Source organism: Ictalurus punctatus, chromosome 12 (genome assembly GCF_001660625.3).
Source record: "Ictalurus punctatus breed USDA103 chromosome 12, Coco_2.0, whole genome shotgun sequence".
Classification (NCBI taxonomy): Eukaryota; Metazoa; Chordata; class Actinopteri; order Siluriformes; family Ictaluridae; genus Ictalurus; species Ictalurus punctatus.
The window spans coordinates 18,386,211-18,409,429 of NC_030427.2; the positions used below are offsets into that span (position 1 = coordinate 18,386,211).

Sequence of the window (23,219 nt, forward strand, 5' to 3'; positions counted from 1 at the left end):
CAGATTTAGATTTTTATTTTTCTTTGTTACTCAGTAATCTATATATTTTTTCATTATTTTATAAAACAAGTATTTTTAAAAAATATTTTATTTCATATTTTTATACTTTATAAGAAACATTGAAGCAAGCAAAAAGATTCATATTGTTACTGAAAATTGTTTCAGTATTATTCTACTTTCTCACTAAATCACCCATGTCCTCTAACTGTAGCTGTTTGGCTGTGGCTCAGTCGCTCAGGTCACAACTTCAGAAAACAGCAAAGGAGAATACCTCTCAATCAATCTTGGATTTGCTTTGGGCACTACATTTGGAGTCTATGTTTCCAAAGGAGTATCAGGTAAGCACCTCCCACTCATGTTTATGATTAAATGTTCCAGGAGAGTTTATCAACCACGGATAAAACTTCCTTCCAAACTTCATGCCAATCTTCCTTCCCTCCTTCTTGATGGCAGAAGGGCTGTAAGATTTGATTGCTCTTCATTGGAATTTGAAGGTCTCTAACAGATGGCTGATGCTTCCTTCCTGATGCACCTTGTTTTTTCCCCCCTTAGCTTCCTCACTCTCCTTTGGAAACTAGGTAGCTCGGAAAATACACAAACAAATTCATGTCAAATCAATCACCATGTTTTAAGATACACACATTTGGTGATAGGTGCATGTTTCCAAATGTTTGCTAAAACGATTTTTACTTGCCTATAAGTAAATAAGCAGATGGATTGCCCTACACGCACATGCCATTTGGCTTGGAAGAGAAAAAAAGATGTTCCATCACTGTTTCCAATCATACTGACTATCTGACTATATGACAGTCCATTAAATTAGTTGTGTTAATATAGGAAGCTATAAAAAGACAGTGTAAAAAAAATCCTGTTAAATTTATGGTAAAAAATTTACCATTAAAAATACAGCAGAAATGCATACTGGTTTTCAGTACTCTTAAAAGAAAACTGTAAAATCTACAATTAAATCAGGTGGCTTTTAATGGAAACTTATATGGTAGGGATGTTTCTTTTTAATAGTACAGCATCATATTTCATAAATAAAGGCTGTTCTATTTACATGTAAATTTAATTTAAAATGCACTTCATGCTGTATTATGTACAGAATGTCACTGTAGAAATCGCTATACATCTGTTCTGTGAATATCATTTTAAATATCCTGTGCATTTTATTTTATCTGTTATGTTAAATACAGCATGCCTGTTTAATTAGAAATGACTTGCCACCTGGGCTTTGGGGCCCATTGGGCCCCCATGCTGTGGGCCATTACACATTAGGGAAAGATAGTGGGCACAGATCTGGGCCCTGTGGTTCCTTAACAAATAAAATTAGTTTTACTCCTATTTTGTACCTGCAGTATACCACAGCATTACTATTAATGCATATCCATAATAATCACACTTGTTGAAAGTATCAGTAATAAAGTAAGACTAACTAAAACTGTTTAGTATTAGATTTACTAAACTAAAAGGATTAGTTTTATTTACAACAGTTAATGACTGTGGCTGTGAGGCATGACCAAACATTATAGGTTTTATGTGTCAGTCGCTATATTTTACTGCCCTGAACTGTGCAACTATGAACTAATGTGTGAAACCTATCTAATTAGCCAGCTAGCTACCATCCAATATTGCTTAGCCTAGGTAACTAGCTAATAAACTAACAAGTGTGTTGTTGTAGCTAACTAGCTTCCTAACATTAGACAAAGAGAAGTTAAATGACGGCAACACTAAATTCCATTGAGACTTTAGTTAAAGTGTTGATTAGGTACTTACTATTGAAACTTAAATGGACTAGAATGGCAAAAATGAACTGCAGTAGAAAGAAATGGTTACGCGAATTGAATTTCAAACGAACAGACTCAGCCAATGGAGTGCTCCGACGTACATCAGCGATGACTGACAGGACAGGGGCATTTCAGGGACCAATCAGATTTCAGCTGGGGCCAGTGCCCCTCGTGCCATTTTCAACTGCAACACATTTTCATAAGATCGTTGTGATGCAGTCTATTTGTAATGAGACACTACAACTACAAATATCAGACTTATTAGACTCATATTTGTATGAACAACAAATATTAGACTTTACGATAAAATTCAGTGTATTTATTAGAGCATTTCATTCATGAACTTTCTACTGATAGAACACATTAGGTCAGAGTTGACTTACCTGTTTTTCAGTTAGTTAAGGTTAGAATCCATTAAATCCATTTAATTCAGCACATAAGTGACCAGTCAAACAGACTAAAAACTATAAGAATTCAATAATAAATATAATATCTATGATAATTCTGGTTTGTGAATTCCACCACTGTAATAAAATAAATAACCCTGCTTCACAGACTCCTCGATTATGAGAACCACTAACACAAACTTTTTTCTTTTGTTTGAGCATTATTAAATACTAGCACATTCTGACCTAGCATCCAGTGCCTCCAACAGATGTTTTAGGGGAAACTTGACCAAAATCCTTGTAGTAATACAACTATTTTATATCCCAGTAACAGAATATATGATGATTTTTGTAAAAAAAAAAAAAAAAAAAAAAAAAAAAACTTTCCTTATGCAGTAACTAATTGTGGAAAAAATGTTTTTATTAAATCTTTGCATCACCGTTTAGCAAAATGTGCATGAGTCTAATCAATTCAGTTTGCAATCAGATACGAGCTGTTGAATTGTCTGCGACTCTCCTGCGCTATCACATCATCATCATCAAAACAAAGAAGAGTGTTACACTCTCTGTACTGATAACAGTGGACAACGTTTTATAATGTTTGATTAACCTAATAACAATATGGGAAATCTCACCAAAAGAATATAACTCACTAAATTAATCAATGATTATTTCCTCACTGATGTAAAAGCAAGCAGACTTGATGAAGCTCATGTGATGTTTTACCTCAACACTTAAATAGAACTTTTTCAACACCATGAAGTTGGTTAAAAGGTCTTACCCCAGTGCTGGAAACTCAAATCTGCGACTCGACTAGAGTCGCAGTTAAGTCACAAAAAATGACTTGAGAATGACTCGTGAACAACTGACTCGAGACTTGATTGGACTTGAAGACAGAGACTCGTGAAAAACACGTCATTTTGGTTTGGCATTCCTGATTACATTCTCTCTTTACTACTCCACATGACAGCATCAAGCACCAGATTTTTCTATTAATTCCTCATTCATTCATTCCCTATGTCCCGCATGCTGCAACTTGAGATGATGCATCGCATTTCGATTGGAAATAAAAAGTGTGGACAGACTAAGAGTTGAAGCGTGCGTGTCTATAAAATAAAACCACTGGAGAGTGAAAGTAAGAGACAAAGAACAAAGCGCTTTTTAAGTTGTTTGTTATACACTGAAATAGACAGAAAACATCAGTTGCATCGCCGACGAAGCAATCATCAGGGGGCGGTGGCCAGATCTGACATTCATCCAATGGCTGTAAAGGAAGTATTGAAGCGTGTCATGAAAGGATTGTCAGCTTTCACTCAAACTGGGCACGTGAGGTCGAGCCATAGAAATCCTTTTTGTCCTACATTTTTTATGCAGTAATGTTTCTCTTTGTGCGTTGTTTGATACCAAAAACATAAATATAAATAAATATAAATGGGCTGAGTGTACATGTTTCTTATTCCTTTAGATCAGGGGTGTCCAATCTTATCCGCAAAGGGCAGGTGTGGGTACAGGTTTTCATTCCAAACAAGCAGAAGCCACAACTGAGTTTACTGAAAGCCAAGATCAACTGATCAAACAGGTGGAATCAGGTGTGACTCCTGCTTGGTTGGAATGAAAACCTGCACCAACACCGGCCCTTTGAGGATAAGATTGGACACCACTGCTTTAGATGGACATCAAAATGGTAGGCCTTTGTGGGAATATGTCCCACATTGTCTCACACACAAACTTACTACATGTCCCACATTTGGTCTGTTTGCATCTGGTCACCCTAACTCTGAAGGGCACTTTGAAGGGAGAGTAATCAAGCTAGTCATTCTGTAAGATTGCTTCAAACAGAATTTCCAATAAAATTACTTAAAAATTTAGTTCTGAGTGATCATTGTTTCTGAGCGCCACAACTTATCGCCTTCCAAAGCCCTCACAGTGGATGATAAAATGAAAGCACTATTTCTAAAAGTAGAACAAAGATTTGAGACTTGACTTGGATTCCACCTCAGGGACTTGTGAACATGTCTGTCTTACCCAGTAACACACTATGCCAAAGTTAAAATAAATTCCAGAACTGATGAGAAAGAAGGTGATTGGAATACATCAGTCTCGGAAGAGTTACAAAGCTATTTCAAAGGCTCTGGGACTCCAAAGAACCTGAAAACTCAGCACAATAGTGAACCTTCCCAGAAGTGTCCGACCTTCCAAAATTCCTCCAAGAGCACAGCAAATACTCATTCAGGAAGTCACAAAAGACCCAAGGACAACATCAAAGGACCTACAGGCCTCTCTTCCATCAATAAAGGTCACTGTTCATGACTCCACTGTGACTCCACTGTGACTCCACATGACTCCATCCATTTAATTGTGGCGAGGTGAAAACCACTGCTAACCCAGAAGAACATTAAGGCTCGACAGAATTTGACCAAAACACACCTTAACGATCCTCAAACCTTTTGGGAGAATGTTCTGTGGACTGATCAGTTGTTTGGAAGACAGGGGTTCCCCTACATCTGGCATAAACCAAACACACATTTCAACAAAAAGAACATCGTACACATGACACATGGTCATTCTGTTTGGTCTTCTTTTCTCTGCCTTAGGAGCTCACCTGAACCCCGCCGTGTCTCTCAGCCTATGTTTCTTGGGCAGGTTCCCCTGGACACGGCTGCCCTTCTACATCCTTTCACAGGTGTTTGGTGCCTTTCTAGCTGCAGCCACTGTTGCTTTGCAGTATTTTGGTAAGAGGAAAAGGCTTACAGTTGCTTTAGGGACTATCTTTGAACTAAGGTTAAAAGGTGTGGTGATGGCACGTCATGTTGTGTGTGTGTGTGTGTGTGTGTGTGTGTGTGTCTGCTTCTGTGTCCAGATGCCATAATCCATTACAGTAGTGGGGACCTTACAGTGAGTGGCCCCACTGCCACAGCAGGAATATTCTCCACTTACCCTGCAGAATACCTGAGTGTATGGGGAGGAGTAGTAGACCAGGTGACTTGAACTGAAATATTTCCTTCAAATCACAATTCTGATACAGTAGATCTGTGTAATATAATTGTCAATATTATCATTTATATTATTCTTTCAAGCCATGTTCTTGAAGAGTTGGCATTATTACTTATATTGTAATCAACATAACTAACGTGACTAATTCCTTAAATATGCCATTGAACCATTTCACTTATAGTGTAAATCCATCAGTAAGTCTTACCAGTCTTTACTTCCTATATAACCAGAATACAGAATTTCATACAAAATCAGAGTGTTTGACACTACGTATGCTTCTCAGGTGATTGGCACAGCGGCCCTGATGGTGTGTATTCTGGCTCTGGGTGACAGCCATAACTTTCCTGCCCCTCCTGGTCTAGAACCTGTGCTGGTGGGAGCAGTGGTTATGGTAATTGGTGTCTCTATGGGTTCAAACAGTGGTTATGCTCTCAACCCGGCACGAGACATTGGCCCTCGCATCTTCAGCTATATTGCCGGCTGGGGCGATGAGGTGTTCAGGTCAGTCTGCCACGCAAATACACTCTTATTCCACCAAGTGTTCAAATCTTCATGACTCCTCTGACATCCACAATTTTGTTCTGCTCCAGATCACAAGATGCAAAAACAAATAGGGCCTGTGTTTTAATACAGTTTTAACTGCTTAAATTGGTTGTACCAAACTGGTTCTGAAACAGGTGACCACCTGGTCTGAAGGGGGCCATTTGAGCAGGACTTTTTTGAGCACACAGAGTTGATCAAGTTCAAGGAAGCTACTACATTAGATAACTCTTTGAATTTTAACGGGACTTTGCGTTGGCTGTAGTTTCCTTCAAGACCATCACCGTACATGCTGACCTGTGAAGCTATGAATGATTGCAGTGGTGCTGAAAATACAGAATCCTGTCTATAGATCAGACTACATGGCAGCCCTCAGCAGTGCATCATTAAAGAAGCCCTCCCAGATGCACTGAACTATTTCTATGCTTTTTTTTGATGCACAGAACAGCGATTCATTCAGAGAGACCCCATGGAAGGCTGCTGACCGTGACAATATACCAGGCTCCATGCCAAGTACTCAGGTGCTCAGGAGATGTGCTGATCAGCTAGCAGATGTCTTAACATGTTCTGAGCCAGACACTTGGTACTGTGTGCTGAAAGATGGCAACCATAAATGCTGTGCCAAAGGAATTGTCCTGCCTCAATGGCTACTGGCTATTAGTAGTCTTCTGCGGTGGTTTTAAAAGTGGGGGCCGCCAGGGGGTGCCCGTGGGGCCTCAACAGTTTGGTGTGAAAAATAAATTCTCACTCTTAGACAACCACACACACACACACACACACAATCAATTCCTAATATAATGTAATGTAAAGATGTAAGATGTAATTATTAATAATAAAAAAGGAGGATATATTCAGAAGTCTGTATTTTTAATGTGTTTTAAAGACATCTTGCTAAAGGGGGGTCTCGGTCAAATGTTAATGCCATTTAGGGGGCCTTGCCCTGGAAAAGTTTGGGAACCCCTGGTTTACTGTATATGACTACTATCAGCTTTCTCTCTCATTTATTCACAGGCTTATCCAGGAATGTTGTATAGTTTTTTTCTGATATTTTGAAAAGGAAATAGGGGAAAATATTGCTATATTGGATATTGCTTTTCTGCAATATATTGGATTTGAAACTAAATAATGTGTATGACCTCAAAGTGCAGACATTCAGCTTTAATCTGAGTGTATTTACGTCTAAAATGGGTGAACAATGTAGGAATTAGAGCACTTTTGATATGTGATCCTGCCCTTTTTATGGGATCAAAAGTAATTGGACAATTGGCTGCCCAGCTGTTCCATGACCAGGTGTGTGTTATTCCCTGATTATTTCTCTTACAAGAAAGCAGATAAAAGGGCTAAATTTGATTTCAGGTCTGGCATTTGCAGTTGGACTCTGAAACTCTTGCTGTAACTCTCAAAATGAAGTCCAAAGAGGTGTGACTGCCAGTGAAGGAGGCCATCATTAGGCTGAAAAAATAAAACAAACCCATTAGAGAGATAGCAAAAATATTACATGTGGCCAAATCAACTATTTGGTACATTCTTAAAACAAAAGAATGTACTGGAGCTCAGGAACATCAAAAGGCCTTGAAGAAGGCCTGTGGTGGATGACAGAAGAATTCTTTACCTGGTGATGAAAAACCACTTCACAACTGTCAGCCAGAACAAGAACATCCCCCAGGAGGTAGGCATATCTGTGTCAAAGTAAAAAATTAAGAAAAGCCTTCATCAGAGTAAATACAAAAAGTTTACAACAAGCTGTAAACCATGGTAAGCTTTAAAACCATGAAGATGAGCTTAGAGTTTGCCAGAATCATCTTTTTTTTTTTTTTTTTTTTTTTTTTTTAAAAAGCCCATACTGTTCTGGAACAACATCCTATGAACAGATGAGATAAAGATCAACTATCAAAATGATTGGAAGAAAAGATTTTGGAGAGGAGAAGGAACTGCTCATGATCTGAAGCATACCACCTTATCTTATGGAGTGGGCAGGAACTGAAGGCAGGTGCCGTAATGGCCTGGCAAAGCATCTCTATGGAAGAAACTGGGCATCTGGTGATGTCCATAGGTTCCACAGTTTAGGTAGTCATTGACTGCAAAGGATTCGCAACCATGTATTTAATTTAATTTATCACGATGTTAGTTTGTCCAATTAGTTTTGGTCCATTAAAAAAAGGAGGTGGGGGGTCCATTATAAAAACTTAAGTGGGGCTTTTTTTCTGTGACAGAGCTGGAGCTGGGTGGTGGTGGATCCCTCTGGTGGCCACTTGTGTAGGTGGCCTCGTCGGTTCTTTGATTTATGAGCTGCTGATTGGTGTTCACCATCCTGAACAAGAAGTCACCAAGACAATCGACAACCTGCATAACCTGGAGCTGGAAGTGTCACAGAAAGAGTCTGAAAAACCCAATCAGATCAAAGTGATGCAGGAGCAAACCACATGATGTTCCTTTCATCCCTATATAGTGGGAAACACTGCTTATAAGTCTTTTATACAAATCCATACTTACATATCTAGAGACCCAAATAACCACTACTGAAGTAACTGTCCCATTGATTTTCTTCAAAAATGGGTAGCTAACTGTGAAACAGTAATTCTCTGACTATAAAGCTAAAAAAAAAAGTGAAAGAAATTTAATCAACAAAGTGTTGAGTAAATTTCTATAGACGCACAGCTCTGATAGTACTTTTTGCTGCAAGGCATATCACAGCTTTATATTAGTACACTGATATTGATATGTTATTGTTTCAATAGTAAAAGCTAATACACAAGCACTTGTATAGCAGACAAAATCTAAACATAGTCTAAGAAATAAAAATTTTTGTTGATATGGTGAAGCTTTCTATATGGAGATTTTATTTATCAAGGAGGTTTGTAGTAGTCAGAGGTAAAGCTGTTTTCTGCAAAAGTCTTCAGATTTTCATCATCTTTCCACAACATTAGATTTAACTATAAATGCATGAATAATGTGTTGTAGCGAAATTTGCCATGGCAGGCCGAAACCAGACATACAGAAAACTCCTTTTTTGCACTGCAGAGACACCATACTCCTTTGAGGACACGCTTCAATACTTTCTTCACATCCATTGGATGAATGTCAGATCTGGCCAACATCCCCTGGGGACGGTTGCTTCATCAGCGATGCAACTGATGTTTTCTGTCTATTTCAGTGTATAACATACTGAAATATTATCCTAGAAACATGAGAAATAAAATTAACAAAAACCTTAGTGTAACACTTTCCCATAATCGGGTATGAAATGAGGAAGTCAGAGGCAGGCTTGAAACAACTCAAAAGGTGCTTTATTCTTCATCTTTTACTTTTCAGCGGTTTTATTTTTTAGACACAGAGGCTTTATAGACACACCCACTTCCATACTTAGTGATGTTCAAACTTTTTATTTCCAATCAAAATGCGTGACATCATCTCAAGTTGCCGGACAAAGGACTGAAATGCTGTTTGGTCACCCTAGTGTCCTAGGGAATATAGGTCACTGTTCATTTCTCCACTATCAGAAAGACACTGGGCAAAAATCGCATCTATAGAAGAGTGGCGAGGTGAAAACCACTGCTAACCCAGAAGAACATTAAGACTCATCTCAAACCTTTTGGGAGAATGTTCTGTGGATTGATGAGTTGCAAGTGGAACTCTTTGGATGACAGGGGTCTTTTTACATCTGGTGTAAACCTAACACAGAATTCCACAAAAAGAACATCATACCTACGGTCAAGCATGGTGGTGGAAGTGTGATGGTGTGGGGATGCTTTGCTGCTTCAGGGCATGGGCAACTTGCAATAATTGAGGGAAACATGAATTCTGCTCTGTACCAGAAAATCCTAAAGGGGAATATCCGGTCTTCAGTCTGTAAATTGAAACTCAAGCGCAACTGGATTATGCAGCAACACAATGATCCAAAGCATAGGAATAAGTCCTAGTCCTAGAAATAAGTGAAAGACTGCTCTCCAGTTATTGGAAGCATTTTGTTGCAGTTATTGCTGCTAAAGGTGGCACAAAAAGCTTTTAAGTTTAAGGGGGTAATTAGTTTTTCACATGGGTGATAGGTGTTGGATTTTTTTTGCATCAATAAAATAAAAAAAAAAAATTAAAAACCGTATTTTGTGTTACACAGGTTGCCTTTGTTTTATGTTTTATTTTGTGTGAAGATCTAAAACTGTTTAGTATGACATATACACAAAAACAGAATAAATCAGGATGAGGGCAAATACTTTTTCACAGCACTGTGTAGCCTTTAAATACCACATGTCAGCACTTTATGAAAAGTCCAGGAAAAACAGATTTATGCAAGTCAACAGCGAAACTCTTTCCAGTGAAACGGAAATGCAATTGTTATTTAGGCCCTGATAAATCAAAACAGACTAGAAGGAGCATGTCCTTTCTTTTTCCCATGACTGTATAAGAGTATTTTGCTCCATAGGGTTTATCTATAGCCTTTAAGTAATTTGTGTGTGCATATCAGCATTTGATGGAAAAGTCCAGGACAACCAGACCTGCACAAGTCAACAGCTGAAGCATTCGAAACCCTTTCCTATGTAAAGTGAATTCCGCTTCTCTATCAGCCCTCCTAAGCCCCAGGGGTCAAATGTTTTACTGTTCCATTAAGCCTTGCATATGAAGTAAAAGACAGTGGACTGGGGCTGGGTTAAATGTAAATAAATGTTTGTGTGTGTTAGTCAGTATGTTCTGTAAAAATAAACTCTTCCAGAAGTATCCTTAAGGGCATTTTTAACTGAATAAATTTTTTGCTGAACTCAGTGACCCTGAAATTATCTTGTGGTTAAACTTGGGGTTTCTGACAAATGTAACGTTACCCAACTTTGTTAATCAAACAAATGACCTTGCAGCAATCCATGAAACCCACAAACCTGCAGACCATGCTCTGCCATGCCCAGTGCACTCCATATGGTACTATTTAAACTGGATAGTGGCCAATTGATCCTCAGACCAATTGTACATCTGTAACAAGGGGTCTAAATAGACTCTGAGTGGAGGTTATCATCACCATAGCCTATAGGCGGACATTACATACAGGTTAATGTTGCACCTCCCAGTGGCATGAGTGCTGCAGTCATCTCTGAACATCATTACAGTGAGTCCAAATGTGGGTCACTTCCTCATGACATATTATCCAGGTGATTAACACTGCAGTTAACCAGGGTTTCTTGTCATTTGAAACAGATGCCAATCCAGCAGAAACTCAGTGAGAAAGTCGCAGCAAACCAATGACTGTATAACAATGGTATTTAGCATGTTTTAGGGAGGTGGAAACTGGAGAACCCAGGGAAAACCCAGGAACAACATATTAAACTCCACACAGACAGTAACGCAAGCTCATGATGGAAGCTGTGAGGTGGCAACAGTATATGCCGCCATACTTATTTGAATATATTTTATAAAACACATTGCAATGTAATGCTATTTTGTTAATCAGAAGGTAGACTGAGATTTCATAAAACAATTTCAGCCATAGTTAGATAATGAAGAGTAACCCCTGGTCAAAAGATCCAAACTTGTTCTGGTTCAGAAAAAATGGAAGCGAATCATTTGGGAGTTATTGGTAAACTGAGCCAAAGAACTCAAAGAGAATATAACTCTTCTTTGTGAAAGCAGGAGGAGCTTCTCTGGAGGTTATCAGGTGGTGACTTGTATAATAAAATGGAAACAAATCCAGTCCAATCCAAACTTAACCTTTAATAAACTGATGAGCCAGCTTATGCTAAGCATGCATCTGAACTCCGTCAACCGTGCAAAAACTTTAAAACATATAAACTTTTAACAATACCCAATGACAAAAAACAAAACAAAAACAAACAAATAAAAAAACACACCCAAAGTCATGCATCTGTGCCACCTGAATCTCAAATGTCTTTCTACACTATGGGGTGAGAATACGTACAGCTAGATATGTTCAGCTCCATTCCGTTAAGTCTTCTGTAGGGCACAAATGAAGTGAATAGGGAGCTATTTGGGGTTTGTCCTTATAATGATAATTTGCTTTTACTTATATGAGAACCTAAGGAAGAACAGTGATATGAAAATATCACTATGGGTAAATAAAAAAAAAGGATAATACACATTAAACTGCTGTTTTAAACTGCTTAAATTGTGAAACCTTAAGATAAAGTTTTTTGTGCCACAGACTGTGTGACTAATCTATGGTCTATTAGCTATTAATACTATTAGCTGCGCCCGAGTGTCTCAGGTGGCCTCACATGGTACCTGGGCAAGAAAGATAACCAAATTCAGCACGGGTACTTGGGTACATTATGGCTGTTTAATGTAAATGGTGTTTATTTTTTCCACATGGTATTTGACTTGACACTATTATATTTGGCCCATGATTGATCATGTTCATTTATGTTATAAAGCAGTTTGATGGCATTCCCTGTATTCATTGTATTAACACCCAGTGTCTATTAGTAACATGTCATCTATGAAGTAATGCTTATTAAACAGGGACAATAGCTATACTGTAACAATTTGCCACTTTATTCAGAAACAATAAAGTAGAACTGATGCAAACTGTATGGCAGTGAAGCAGGCAGATGCAAGTTCACCAGATGATGGATATTCAACTTTATGTAAAGGACATATGGGACTAAACTTAGACACTCACACATTCAGATGTCTCACAAGATCACACTATAATTGTTAATGCTTTTTTAAGAAACATGGTATTTTAACACGCATAGACACTTTTGATAGAAAAAGACTACACTAAAAGAAAAAAAAAAACATCTGTATCGTTGTGTAATAAAATGTTTCGGCGATCCATTACACTCAACGTCTGCTTTTTAATTACAATAAATTCATAAAAAAAACACCCAGCTCTTCAGGCATAAATGATATATTTACATTATGGGTATCTGAAATCAGCTAAGGAAAAGAAAATACAAATACAAAAGACTGAACTTGTTCACTTTTTCTAAACAAAACCAGAGCAAACTTTAATCACGCTTCATTTACACACATCTTAATCATGTGGTTGTGGTGAGATCCTGTTTGGTCTGATGAACATGTCTGAACCATTGACCATATGACTATTAAACCATATGCACTTTACAAATCTTATATTTTACTACCTTAGGAGTTCTTTTCTTGACATATCCACAGGATCCTCAGGTTTTTGACAACAACCATAGTTTTCACTTTCACAATTTGTCTCGCAAAAAAAAAAAAAAAAAAAAAAAGACTCACAATCAGTACGAACAATTCATATAAATAAAGATCAATAATACAATGCTGATACAATATCATTACTACAGCTCAGTGTTTTTTGTTTTTTTTTAAAAATACAAACAGGAAAAAGGCTTCATTAGCACCCTTATGTAACTTTTAATGCTCTGTTGGGAATTTGAGCTCCAATTCTGTTTTTGGAACAGAAAATGTGCTGCAAATGAGCAGCTCCAGTTGTAACAACTGATCTCAAAATGGTGAACACCTCTGTGACCCTGTGTGAATGTGTATAGTTTCAGGATTAATAATCAATAATGAAAGAGAATGTATTAGAATGAATGGTTTGTGCGGTTGTGAATGTTGGTTTGACAGATAAAAGGACTGGCCAATATAATATATTATATAAATCACTGATATATACTTGTAGGGAATACAAATTCTGAATTTTAAATGTGACCCCCTCACATTTCTTGCTCAGAATCATATTACTGATTCAACCAAGACTTTTGCTGCCTTTTTCTGACAAAAAGTATTATACTGACTGCTTATTGCAAATTGTAAAGGAGCCAGACTTTATTAGTGTCTTTATCACATGTATTAACCGCATTAACAATATTTACTTTTCAGCTGTCTTTTTAAATGTGTTGAACAAATATAACTGAATAAAATATAATGCGGGTGCACGAAAGCTGCAAAGTCAGTGTACCTGCCTACTCTTGATTGGTCAAAAGAGCCGCCCATGGGACAAAGAGCTGTTCACCTTCCTTTTACACTGCATTTTCATAGTTTTTTCTTCCCACTGTTCTCAGTACCTCTCCTCACACAACCTTATCTGTCTTACGTGCACTGATGAAGGCCATGCCGTGTGTGCGGAAGTGTGTGTTTAGGTCCGAGGCCTTGTCAAAGCGACGGCCGCACACTCTGCAGCTCATGCTCCCCTCACCCTCCTCATCACCTTTCTCCTCCTCTCCGGATTTGGGTGTGTGTGATGTGTGGCGGCTGTCCTGTTGATCCTGCCTTAATTTGTGTGTAATGAAACGGTGACGGCTTAGCGAGGCAGCCGAGGCGAAGCAGGCTCCGCATTGCACACACTGCAGTGATGCTGACTCGCTGTCACGGTGCTTCAGAATGTGCTGCTGGAACTCGCCCCGGTCTAGTGTGCTGAAGCCACATGGCGCGCAGCGAAAACCGCCCTCCTCCTCTTCTGCTTCCTCTTCCTTCTCACATGAACGTGTTCGTTTGGCCGGGCTTGTTGTCTCTTCCCCTCCGGTATCTGGCACGTCAGCCCCACCTCCGACAGAGGAAGCTCCGCCCTCATAGTCAACCTCTGAGGAACTTCCTGCTCCGTCGCCTGGTGCTGAGCGTTTTCTTGTATTTGGGGTATTCTGACAATACACAGTATTCTAGATATTATCATATGCAATGTGCAACTTATGATAAACCAAGATAGATCAAGGTCATATGACATAAAACATGCCACAACAAATGGTGCACTAATGTGTATCTGTAGCTTTTGTTATAGTGCTGTGGTGGCTGCAGCATAATGACCGCTGATTGCTGCAATTTACTTCTAAACTTAAGCACCTAATCAGAAAATGCTAATCTACTTCAAATTACAACAGTGGCAATGCATTACTGCATAGATTCCCAACAGTGTCCTGAATATTTAGGGTTTTGCCTATTCCCATTTGAACTGAGGAAAGGTTTAAATTTAGCTCCTGGACCAGACCAGAGTTGTAGAAGCTGTGCATTATATAATTACACTTGAGAGAACCTGAAATGTATTTCTTTACCCGCTTCTCTATTGTCTGTCTAGTTCGGATGCCGTGCCTGACTCGGATGTGCTTCTCCAGTATCAGACGACTGCTGAATGTTCGTTTGCCCTCCGAACAGTACCTGTGAAGGAAAAAAAAAACAACAACAAAAAAAAATCTGACTCTTGAACCATCAAGGTTCCCATATGTTTTTGCCATGACACCACATTTGATCCACCTGACCCCCTCAACAAATAGTAACTGCGTCTTTTAATGTGAAGCCTATACAAAAAGAACTGAATGGAATACTTTTAGATGTAGTAAGTTAACAGATTTGCTACAGTCTATTCTTCCTTCAATGCTCAATTTAGTTATTTAAAGGGGCTCTATTATGCAAAATTCACTTTTAAATGGTGTTTGAACATAAATCTGTGTCAGCAGTGTAAGTACACAACAACCCTACAATGGTAAAAGATCCACCCACTCCTTTTTTTATATTCCCAATAAATCATAAACAGTGTCTCAAAATGAGTCGTTTTCATTTTCTACCCAACGTGACATCACGTTGGAACAAGACCCGCCCAGGGGGTCTATTAGCATAGATCCTCCCCTGAGTGACCTGCACAAAGTCTGCCATGTTTTCCATGCTGGAGCAGCTACAGTGGTAAGAAGAATGTCTCAGCTTCGTGAGCGCTGAAAGTGTTCTGTTCTTGGCTGAACATAAGAGTTTTCATGTACTCCCGGCATCAGAGTCACTAAAGACGAGAAATGGAGAAGTTCTATTTTTGAAGTAAATGTTCCCAAAAAATAGCTAATTTCGTATAGGTTTGTGCGAATCATTTTACACCAGACTGCTTTGTGAACAAGCGTCAATACAAAACAGGATTTGCTAAAAACTTGATTCTCAAGAATGGATCAGTACCAACTGTTCATGATCAAGCTTCATATCCAGAAGATGCAAGTTTCACACTTTATATTTTGTGAATGATTGTAAATCGCCTTTCTGAATGAGTCCACGACTAATGCGGCTAAAGTTACCATAGTCTCTGATTGTATTCATGGAGACCAGAGCTATGCTGTAATTTTTATTTTTAACCCAAAAACGCTTACTGTCTGTATAATTCATATCCCCACTTTTATTATGCACAATATAGTAAGGTGATTGTCTTTTTGAAAACTGTAGGTTTTGTGTGAATCATTTTACAACAGACTGCTTTGTGAATGAGCTTGTTGTTGTTGCCATAGTCTCCAAAGCCAGAGCTGTAAAGCCACAGCCCTCTTGTGGAAACGGGGCAGGGAGCTGCAGCTCAAGAGACATTTAAAGAGATACACACGAAAACAGTGTGTTTTTGCTTCCACCCAAAAAGGTCATTTTCAGTACAGTATAATAATGATAATGATTCTTTATTGGTCACATATACAGTAGAGTACAGTGAAATTCTTTTCTTTGCATACCTCAGCCTGTCAGGAAGCTGGGGTCAGAGCGCAGGGTCAGCCATGATACGGTGCCCCTGGAGGAGAGAGGGTTAAGGGCCTTGCTCAAGGGCCCAACAGTGGCAGCTTGGCAGTTCTGAACCGCCACGCCACCACTGCCCTAATGAATGATCCATGGGGTATTTTGAGCTGAAACTTCACAGATACATTCTGGGGACACCTGAGACTTCTATTACATTTTGTAAAAAGGCTTAAAATAGGTCTCCTTTAAATTAGTTTGTGACCAGCTTGTAATTACACCATAAGTTCCTTCATCTGAAATGAAAAAAGAAAAAAAAACAAAAAAAAAACAAAAAAAAAAAACAAACAAGTTAACTCACTGGCATTGGAAGACTCTCTTGACACCCTCGTGAATGACACGGACATGGCGACGGAGGCTGTTGGCCGAGCTGAAGGAACGCTCACACATCCGACATGGGAATTTCTTTATCGACTACAGGACCAGAGAACCATACATTTATACACATAATATTTTATTCAAATCACATGTAGATTTTACTTTTATAGTTACTAATTGTGACTTCCTCCTAATACAATCTTTCATGTAGTTGGTGTTTAAGCAACAATAAAATATTTTATAATATATTTATTATGAATCAAATATACAAAGTAATGAATAAATAAATAAATGAATGAATGAATGAATAAAGTAAAATAATGTTGGTTGTGTATTTACTGTGCCATGCTCATTCTTCATGTGGTCAATGTAATCATCTCTCTCTCTGTATCGTGTCTTGCACTCCCTGCATCTCCACTCCATGCTACTCCCACTATCTGGGGAACTGGGCTGGTCTTCCTCATCATTATCTTCTTCCTCCTCCTCTTCATGTTCTCTTTCCTCTCCTTCCTCTTCTTTCTCGTCTTCCTCCCCCTCACCTTGTCCTTGCTTTCTCGATGTGGCGTTTGCATTCGAGGCTGAGACAGGAGACGAGGCACTGGGTGGAGCCTCTGATTTGCCTGACAGGCCTCTATGTGCAGTCTGTATAGGAGAGAAGTGGAGTCAATCAAAGGCGAATGAAGATAAGGATGTGAGCATGATTCACATGCCAGCTCACAAATTATTAGTATATGTGCTTGGTACAGAGCTTTGCGCAAGGTAACACTGGAATTACCCGGTAAAGGCCAAACCAAAACTTTACTGTATGCCTTTACTGACACCACATTCTTTTAAGAAAAAGGCAAAGAATGGGCAACACAAAAAGGCAAGAGGACAGGAAGAGAATTGCACTTTATTGCTACTAACCTTGATGTGTTCCATCATAGAACCCTTCTGAGCATATAACTTGGTGCAGTCTGGACATTTAAAAACATGCACTTTCTGCTTGGCCAGGTGAGTATCAAAATGCATATACAGCAATGGTTTCTGGGTAAAGACTGTGTCGCACATCACACACTTGTAAATCATCCTACAGAATGGAAGTACAGAATGATGATACATAATTAGGGATTACAGTACACAGGGATAACTGACCTGAAATAAGTCTCCCAAAAACAGTATTCATACATACAGCACATAAGGTTTATAAACATTATATTAGTATGGTGTGTGAAAATCACAAAGCCCAAATTACACTGGCAACAAATGCTTGGTTATTAAAAGTTTTGCAAAATACAACAATAAATATACGCACCGACAATAGCTGTTGTTTGCTTTAAAAGCTCAATCTTGGCTTTTATTGATTATACTAATGTACATGTTAATATATTAATATGTGATCCTTTTTTTTGTTTTGTTTTTTTTAGCTATAGCAAGGTACTACACTCTAATTCTAGATTCAGACAAAGGTCATCATTTTGCAGGTTTTAGAGAACATCTAGAACATACTTGGCCTGAGCAGCACTGAGGGTGGGGTGCTGGGTGTTGATATGACCCTGGGCACTGGGGGCTGATTTGAAGGCCATTGGGCAATGTGGACACTTGTGGAACACTTCGCAGTGAGCAGTCTGAATGTGAGATTTGATGGAGTTCAGCCCACCAAACACCACCTGACAGCTGGAGCATCTACAAAAACAGAAACAAATCCCTTCAGTGATGGTATCTGAAGTATTTTCAAAATTCTAATATCTAACCAATTTCTAGTGCAACCCTGTAACACACCCTGTCTGTCAGGCACTGACATGACATGAGTGTCTAAAATAATTATTTTTCCATTTTTTGTACTTGTAAACATTTAGATCAATGCGAAGACCTGTAACCGATGCGTCTGGCAAAATGAAGACAGGCCTCCTCTAGATGGGTTTTAAAACTGGCTTGACGGGCAATGCCACCACATTCTGGACACACATGCGGAGCCCGGTGCTTATGGATTCGCTGGTGAGCTGACACACTGCACCCGTTAGGTAGCATCATTGGCGGAGAGCAAAGCATACAGGTCTGAGAAAAGAAGAGAGAGCAGTAAAGATCTGTATAGCAGTGATTGTGCAAGGTAACTGTGCTGAAATTGTGTAACAGCAAAATTACTCATTTCAACTGCCATGTACAACAATTCATAGGAACATGCTTTCTGTGTGTTGGTTAATAACGTTAATAATAATAATAATAATAATAATAAATCAAAGCTGTTGCTACTCACTGAATTAGGGGTAGCTCTGATTTGCTGGAAATGGGCAACTAACTCAGCCTTGCCTGCAAACTGAGTCTGGCATTCAGGACATTTGAAATTGTTGTACTGAAGAACTTCACCCTTCTTGCAGGGAAGAGGCATTAGGACATGAGGACTCTGAGGCCCACGGCGAGCTGGACTGGTTTGGGAAGCAACCGGGCCTTGTGAGGGTGATTCTTTTAGTGGACTTGGGGTGGAAGGGATCGAGGGTGTTCCTGATTGGTTAGCAGGAGTTGACAAAGATGGAGAAGAAAGTGGAGGCGAGAGCATACCTAGAAGTACAGCATGGAACATTCTTGAAATGAATGCTTTCATATTACTAACTGTAAAAATTAATAATGTTTGTTCCATAGGATGTAACATGTATAGTGAAAACAACAGATTACATACCAATAGGTGTGGTGTCCTGCTGGCCGATCATTTGCTCCACAGTAACTGGTCTCATGACCAGGTGTGAGCACTGCATAACTAGTCCTCTTTCTTTATGCTCCCGAGCATGCAGCAGCAGACTGCACTTATTAAAAAAGGCCAGGCGCTTTGCGCAGTGATTACAGGTCACCTCGATTCTTAGGGAGCGCCTATCATAGTGACGTGCCAGACTGCGCTCCAGAGCAAAGGCGTCCCCACACTCTAGACAGCGGTAGCCTGTTGCAGGCATGGGGAGACCCCACTCAGGTGGTGGTGGTGTAGAGAGATCGGGGCGGTAGCTAGGAAGCAGGTTCTTGCTGTTCAGGATCTTGTTGAAGGCTTCGACCAGGCTTGACTGGCTGCGGGAAATAACAGCCCCTGTGCTGTTGACAATAGAGGCTGGCTTGCAAGGTATGTGAACATTAGGCGTTCCTCCGTTAGTTGGCCTCCCAGAAGTGGCACGCACGCTAATACCACTAACCGTAGGTGTCACTGGCAGGTTGGCAGCTTTCGTAATGCTAACAGCTGTGGCAGACACCTTGGTCTTGTCAGATGACACAGAGTTTTTGTTTTGAGCTTTGCTTGCTGCAGCTAGCATGGCACTGCTTGCTTCTAAAGTGGACAAAGGCAGGGTGGAACCTTTTACCATTCGACCAGTGGGTTCAGCTCTTTGGGCTTTGTTAGCATTGACTGTCTGACCTTCTGGTTGCACTTTTGCACCATCTGTGCCTTTACCTGCAGCTCCTTTCCCAGCCACACGGGTAACTGTTCGAGTAATGCTTCCTGTGGAGGTTTTAATGGTCTTTATTCTGACTTTAAGAGGCCTGGAGGATATGTTACCATCAGCTGCAGTGCCTCCGCTGCTATCAGGGATCGTGAGGCACTGGGTAGCAATGCTCTCATCTTCCACCTCCATTTTTTCTTCCTCTTTTTGTCCACTGTCCTGACCTAAATTAGCTGCATCCCCATTCTCCTCACTGACCGGTTTGGCAACCTCCATCTCCTCTTCTTCCTCTTTAGGCTCTCGGAGGCCTGTAGGTGGGGAGGAAGCAATTAGTGCTGGGCTGGAAGACTTTTTACAAGCTGCAGGCATTGTTACTGAAACCTTGGGGATCTCAGGCTCTGGACTTTCAGGTGAGTCACGTTCCTCAATGACATGCTCTGGATTTCGTTCTTCTGGGGGTGGGCTCTTAACATTTCCTGTCTGAACAGGTGAAGAAAGCCAGTTCTGCACCTGAGGGGATGCGGGTGAGGCCAATGGTATGTCACCTGGTTTGGGGTAAGCAGCTGAAGACATGGGTGCTGAGCGCGGAAGTGATGGGGACTCTGAACTATCTGCGGGAGACTTAAGTCTGCGTGAACATTTTGGGGAGGTTGGAGAGCCTGGGCTTTCTTGAATGACCAGTGATCCCCCAGAATCTGGATCCGAATCTTCCTCCTCCGAGTCCATACGCCTGAATTCTGATGAACTGTGGCGTGCAGTGCCATTAAATGGTTCTGTCAAACTTGTAGCAAGTGGTGATGAGGCAACAGCCCCTGACACACGGGAACCAACTGAAGGAGAGGCTGATGAAGGTGATGAAGAAGGAACAGTGGAAGAATTGGGAAGATATGGTTTGGGAGGGGGGAAAAAAGGAGAAGCCACTCCACTCGTGCCCCCAGGACCAGCAACGCTCTTTGTCTTGTCAGCTCCTTCCAATCCTATTTCCTGCTGTGCATGCTGCTGTTGCTGCAGCATCTGCATCCTTCTGGCCCTACCAATAGGATCTCCAGACCCCTGTGCCATCAGAGGCTTTAGTTTGTTGAAGATGTTGCTACTCTGTTTGGAGGTGTTAGCACATCCAAGCACTGACCCCGTGGTGTCCGGAGTCACTTTGGAGCCACACAGAGGCCACTGCTCCCCATTTGGCTGGTTTCGAGACTGAGACAGATGACCTGCCCCACCTGAGGACACAAATCCATTATGGTTGAGTGGTTCCGACACTGGTACATCACCACCTTCAAAGGCTTCACTACGCACCCGATTCTTTACAATAACACTAACGATAGAGGGATCGCTCTGTGAATCAGTGGCCGGGCTGGGGGCTCTGAGGGTGGAACTTCCGCCAACTCCGCTCTCGCTTGATTTTGTGATGGACCCACTGCTTGATCCCTGGTGCCCCTCCACCTCTTCTGGTGCTGACTGAATGGCCTCTTTGGCATCGATATCAGGAATATCAAATGCTGCCAACAAGTCATCAAAATCGGGGGTCTTCATGTCCCCCATGCCAGGACAGTGGACTCAAATCTAAAGAGCAATGACACAAAAAAATTAGAGGTACTGTTACTGCAAAGCAACAATGGGCAATGCATATATTGTATGGAAATACATGATACATAAAGTTCATATTTAAATAATAATAATAATAATAATAATAATAATATTTACACTGTTCATTCACTCCAATATATATTCCTCTAAGATTTAGTGATAGTCGTGTTATTAATCTCTAGGGCGATAATGTATTTATTAAATGGTTTTGCAGTGATATCAAACGTCTAGCTCTGGTCAGAGCCGTGGCTTTGTTAGCATACGGACTGTTCACAAAATTCTTCCATTATCACAGATTCATAAAATGCAAGATCTTAAAACGTTTCCAACGCCTCCTGGATAACATCTAGCAATTACTGAAACTAGTAAATACACTAATGATTGTAATGTAACGTATACACCTTGAACACCCAGGCTAGCTAGCTAGAGTGTCAACACAAGGCAGCTAGCCAGAGAAAGCCTAGCTGGCTGCTTATACATTTTATATTCTTTATTTGCAATATGGGATGCTATCTAGCTCGTGTACACACTATTGCGCTTTCGAGTAAATAACAGTGACAATAATATATACGGGGGTGGGGGGGTGGTCTAGTGATGATTAATATGTACAAGCACGTAACATACCGCGCTTTCAATTGTGCAGAAGAGCACAGAGCACTTGTTAGCCAGCAGGTCTTATTGCTAGCGGGTTCATATGCTAACTGCGGATACGAGACGTCTACAAACACGCTTCTTTATTAACCACTAGAAAACGATGCATTTAACCCGTGAATAAAGCGTATCCCTATATGAAGTATTTTAGCTAAAAGGTTATCTGAATCATTTTGAAGCATGTATTGGCCTAGTGCTGCGTAGCTTAGCTAAGCTAAGCTAGCTAGCTCGGTGCTACAGTTTATTTTAGGCTCGCGCTCCTCCATGACGGCTCGTGAAGCTCGACTGGCCACCGCACGAGCCATCGAAGGGTCATTTAAACGAAGGCCACTGCGGTGTAAAATGTAACACATTTCTTCACTGTAAATGTCGTTGCGTGGATTTCAAAACATAAAAACGTGACAGACGTTACTGAAATCTTTCATTTTCAAAGAAAAAGAGTGCTCGTCGTGCGTTTTACTGCCAACAAGCAAGCATTTGTTTACCTGATTATCTGAGATTCCCGACTATCCTCACTCCACTTGAAGCGCCTTAAGTTCCCCGTCATCAGTCGGCTACGGCCAGGTCCAGACAGATCACAGTTTTTGCCTTGTAAAAACCAACAGCGGGCAGCTGATAAATATCATTTTGTGGATTACATTTTGACATCTGGGATTCTAATGACTATTGAAAGTCTCACAGTGTGATGTATCACCACTGATAACAGATTTCCACTTACAGATGGTGAATTTTTATTTATTTTTGTTCCCTTCCAGGATCTCCCACACGCTGTTCCCTGCTGCTGGCTGTAATGTTATGTATGTGCTGTACCAGGTGAGCTCAGATAATACATGCTTAGTTTATTCTCTCAATAAATTAGATATTTAGATCATGCAATTACGCGCTTCCAAAAATTAGGTGAATTTTTTTTGCGGTTTTTTTTGCGCTTTTTTTTCCTTCTGAACCAGAGGCATTTAGTTAAATATAAACATCTCCCATCCGCCGATAAAGCTGTTTTAATATCATGTACATTTACTGAGCTAGTATAACTAAGTGAAAAAATGACATTTATATTGTCTGAATTAGATATAAATGAGCTTTGGATATTCTGTCCAGGTCAGCTCATTTATGCA

At 40.1% G+C, this 23,219-nt stretch overlaps 2 protein-coding genes and 1 non-coding gene across 7 annotated transcripts in view; 1 reads left to right on the plus strand and 2 right to left on the minus strand.

Annotated features, from left to right (window-relative positions):
* aqp10b (aquaporin 10b) overlaps positions 1 to 12,909 on the plus strand; it is a 23,747-nt gene extending 10,838 nt beyond the window's left edge. For 2 of the 3 annotated variants that reach the window (XM_017481197.3, XM_017481196.3), the window contains exons 2-6: positions 212 to 338; positions 4,768 to 4,905; positions 5,034 to 5,152; positions 5,451 to 5,668; positions 7,921 to 12,909. In XM_017481197.3, coding sequence (XP_017336686.1) covers positions 212 to 338; positions 4,768 to 4,905; positions 5,034 to 5,152; positions 5,451 to 5,668; positions 7,921 to 8,134 — 816 coding nt within the window. In that variant the 3' untranslated portion in view covers positions 8,135 to 12,909. Of the gene's footprint in view, positions 1 to 211; positions 339 to 4,767; positions 4,906 to 5,033; positions 5,153 to 5,450; positions 5,669 to 6,150; positions 6,565 to 7,920 lie in introns of those variants that run through there. The other variant, XM_017481198.3, reaches the window with a different exon arrangement.
* On the minus strand, positions 12,179 to 22,707 carry znf687b (zinc finger protein 687b). 3 transcript variants are annotated; one of them, XM_017481188.3, is made up of 10 exons: positions 22,593 to 22,707; positions 19,128 to 21,432; positions 18,708 to 19,009; positions 18,324 to 18,508; positions 17,960 to 18,136; positions 17,378 to 17,540; positions 16,811 to 17,113; positions 16,455 to 16,567; positions 14,680 to 14,782; positions 12,179 to 14,271 (listed from the first exon to the last, which is right to left on the minus strand). In XM_017481188.3, exons 2-10 carry the CDS (start codon positions 21,409 to 21,411, stop codon positions 13,705 to 13,707), a joined length of 4,197 nt encoding a protein of 1,398 aa, XP_017336677.1. In that variant the 5' UTR covers positions 21,412 to 21,432; positions 22,593 to 22,707; the 3' UTR covers positions 12,179 to 13,704. The 3 variants fall into 3 exon arrangements, with proteins under 3 accessions (XP_017336677.1, XP_017336679.1, XP_053540195.1); XM_017481190.3 differs by lacking the exon at positions 22,593 to 22,707 and having other exon boundaries at positions 19,128 to 21,089; positions 21,166 to 21,301; XM_053684220.1 differs by lacking the exons at positions 12,179 to 14,271; positions 14,680 to 14,782 and adding an exon at positions 14,789 to 15,395.
* On the minus strand, positions 17,201 to 17,339 carry LOC124628785 (small nucleolar RNA SNORA13). Its single transcript, XR_006983467.1, has one exon. It is a non-coding gene; the product is annotated as a small nucleolar RNA SNORA13 (small nucleolar RNA).
* Positions 22,708 to 23,219: the final 512 nt, after the last annotated feature.

What these genes read in the sequence shown, in the direction of transcription:
- znf687b (XM_017481188.3), bottom strand. Translation starts at nt 21,411, where the DNA reads ATGGGGGACATGAAGACCCCCGATTTTGATGACTTGTTGGCAGCATTT. An exon ending in TCAGAGCTACCCCTAATTCA is followed by an intron (nt 18,509 to 18,707) that starts GTGAGTAGCAAC and finishes TTCTTTTCTCAG; the next exon opens with ACCTGTATGCTTTGCTCTCC. An exon ending in CTCAGTGCTGCTCAGGCCAA is followed by an intron (nt 17,541 to 17,959) that starts GTATGTTCTAGA and finishes TCCATTCTGTAG; the next exon opens with GATGATTTACAAGTGTGTGA.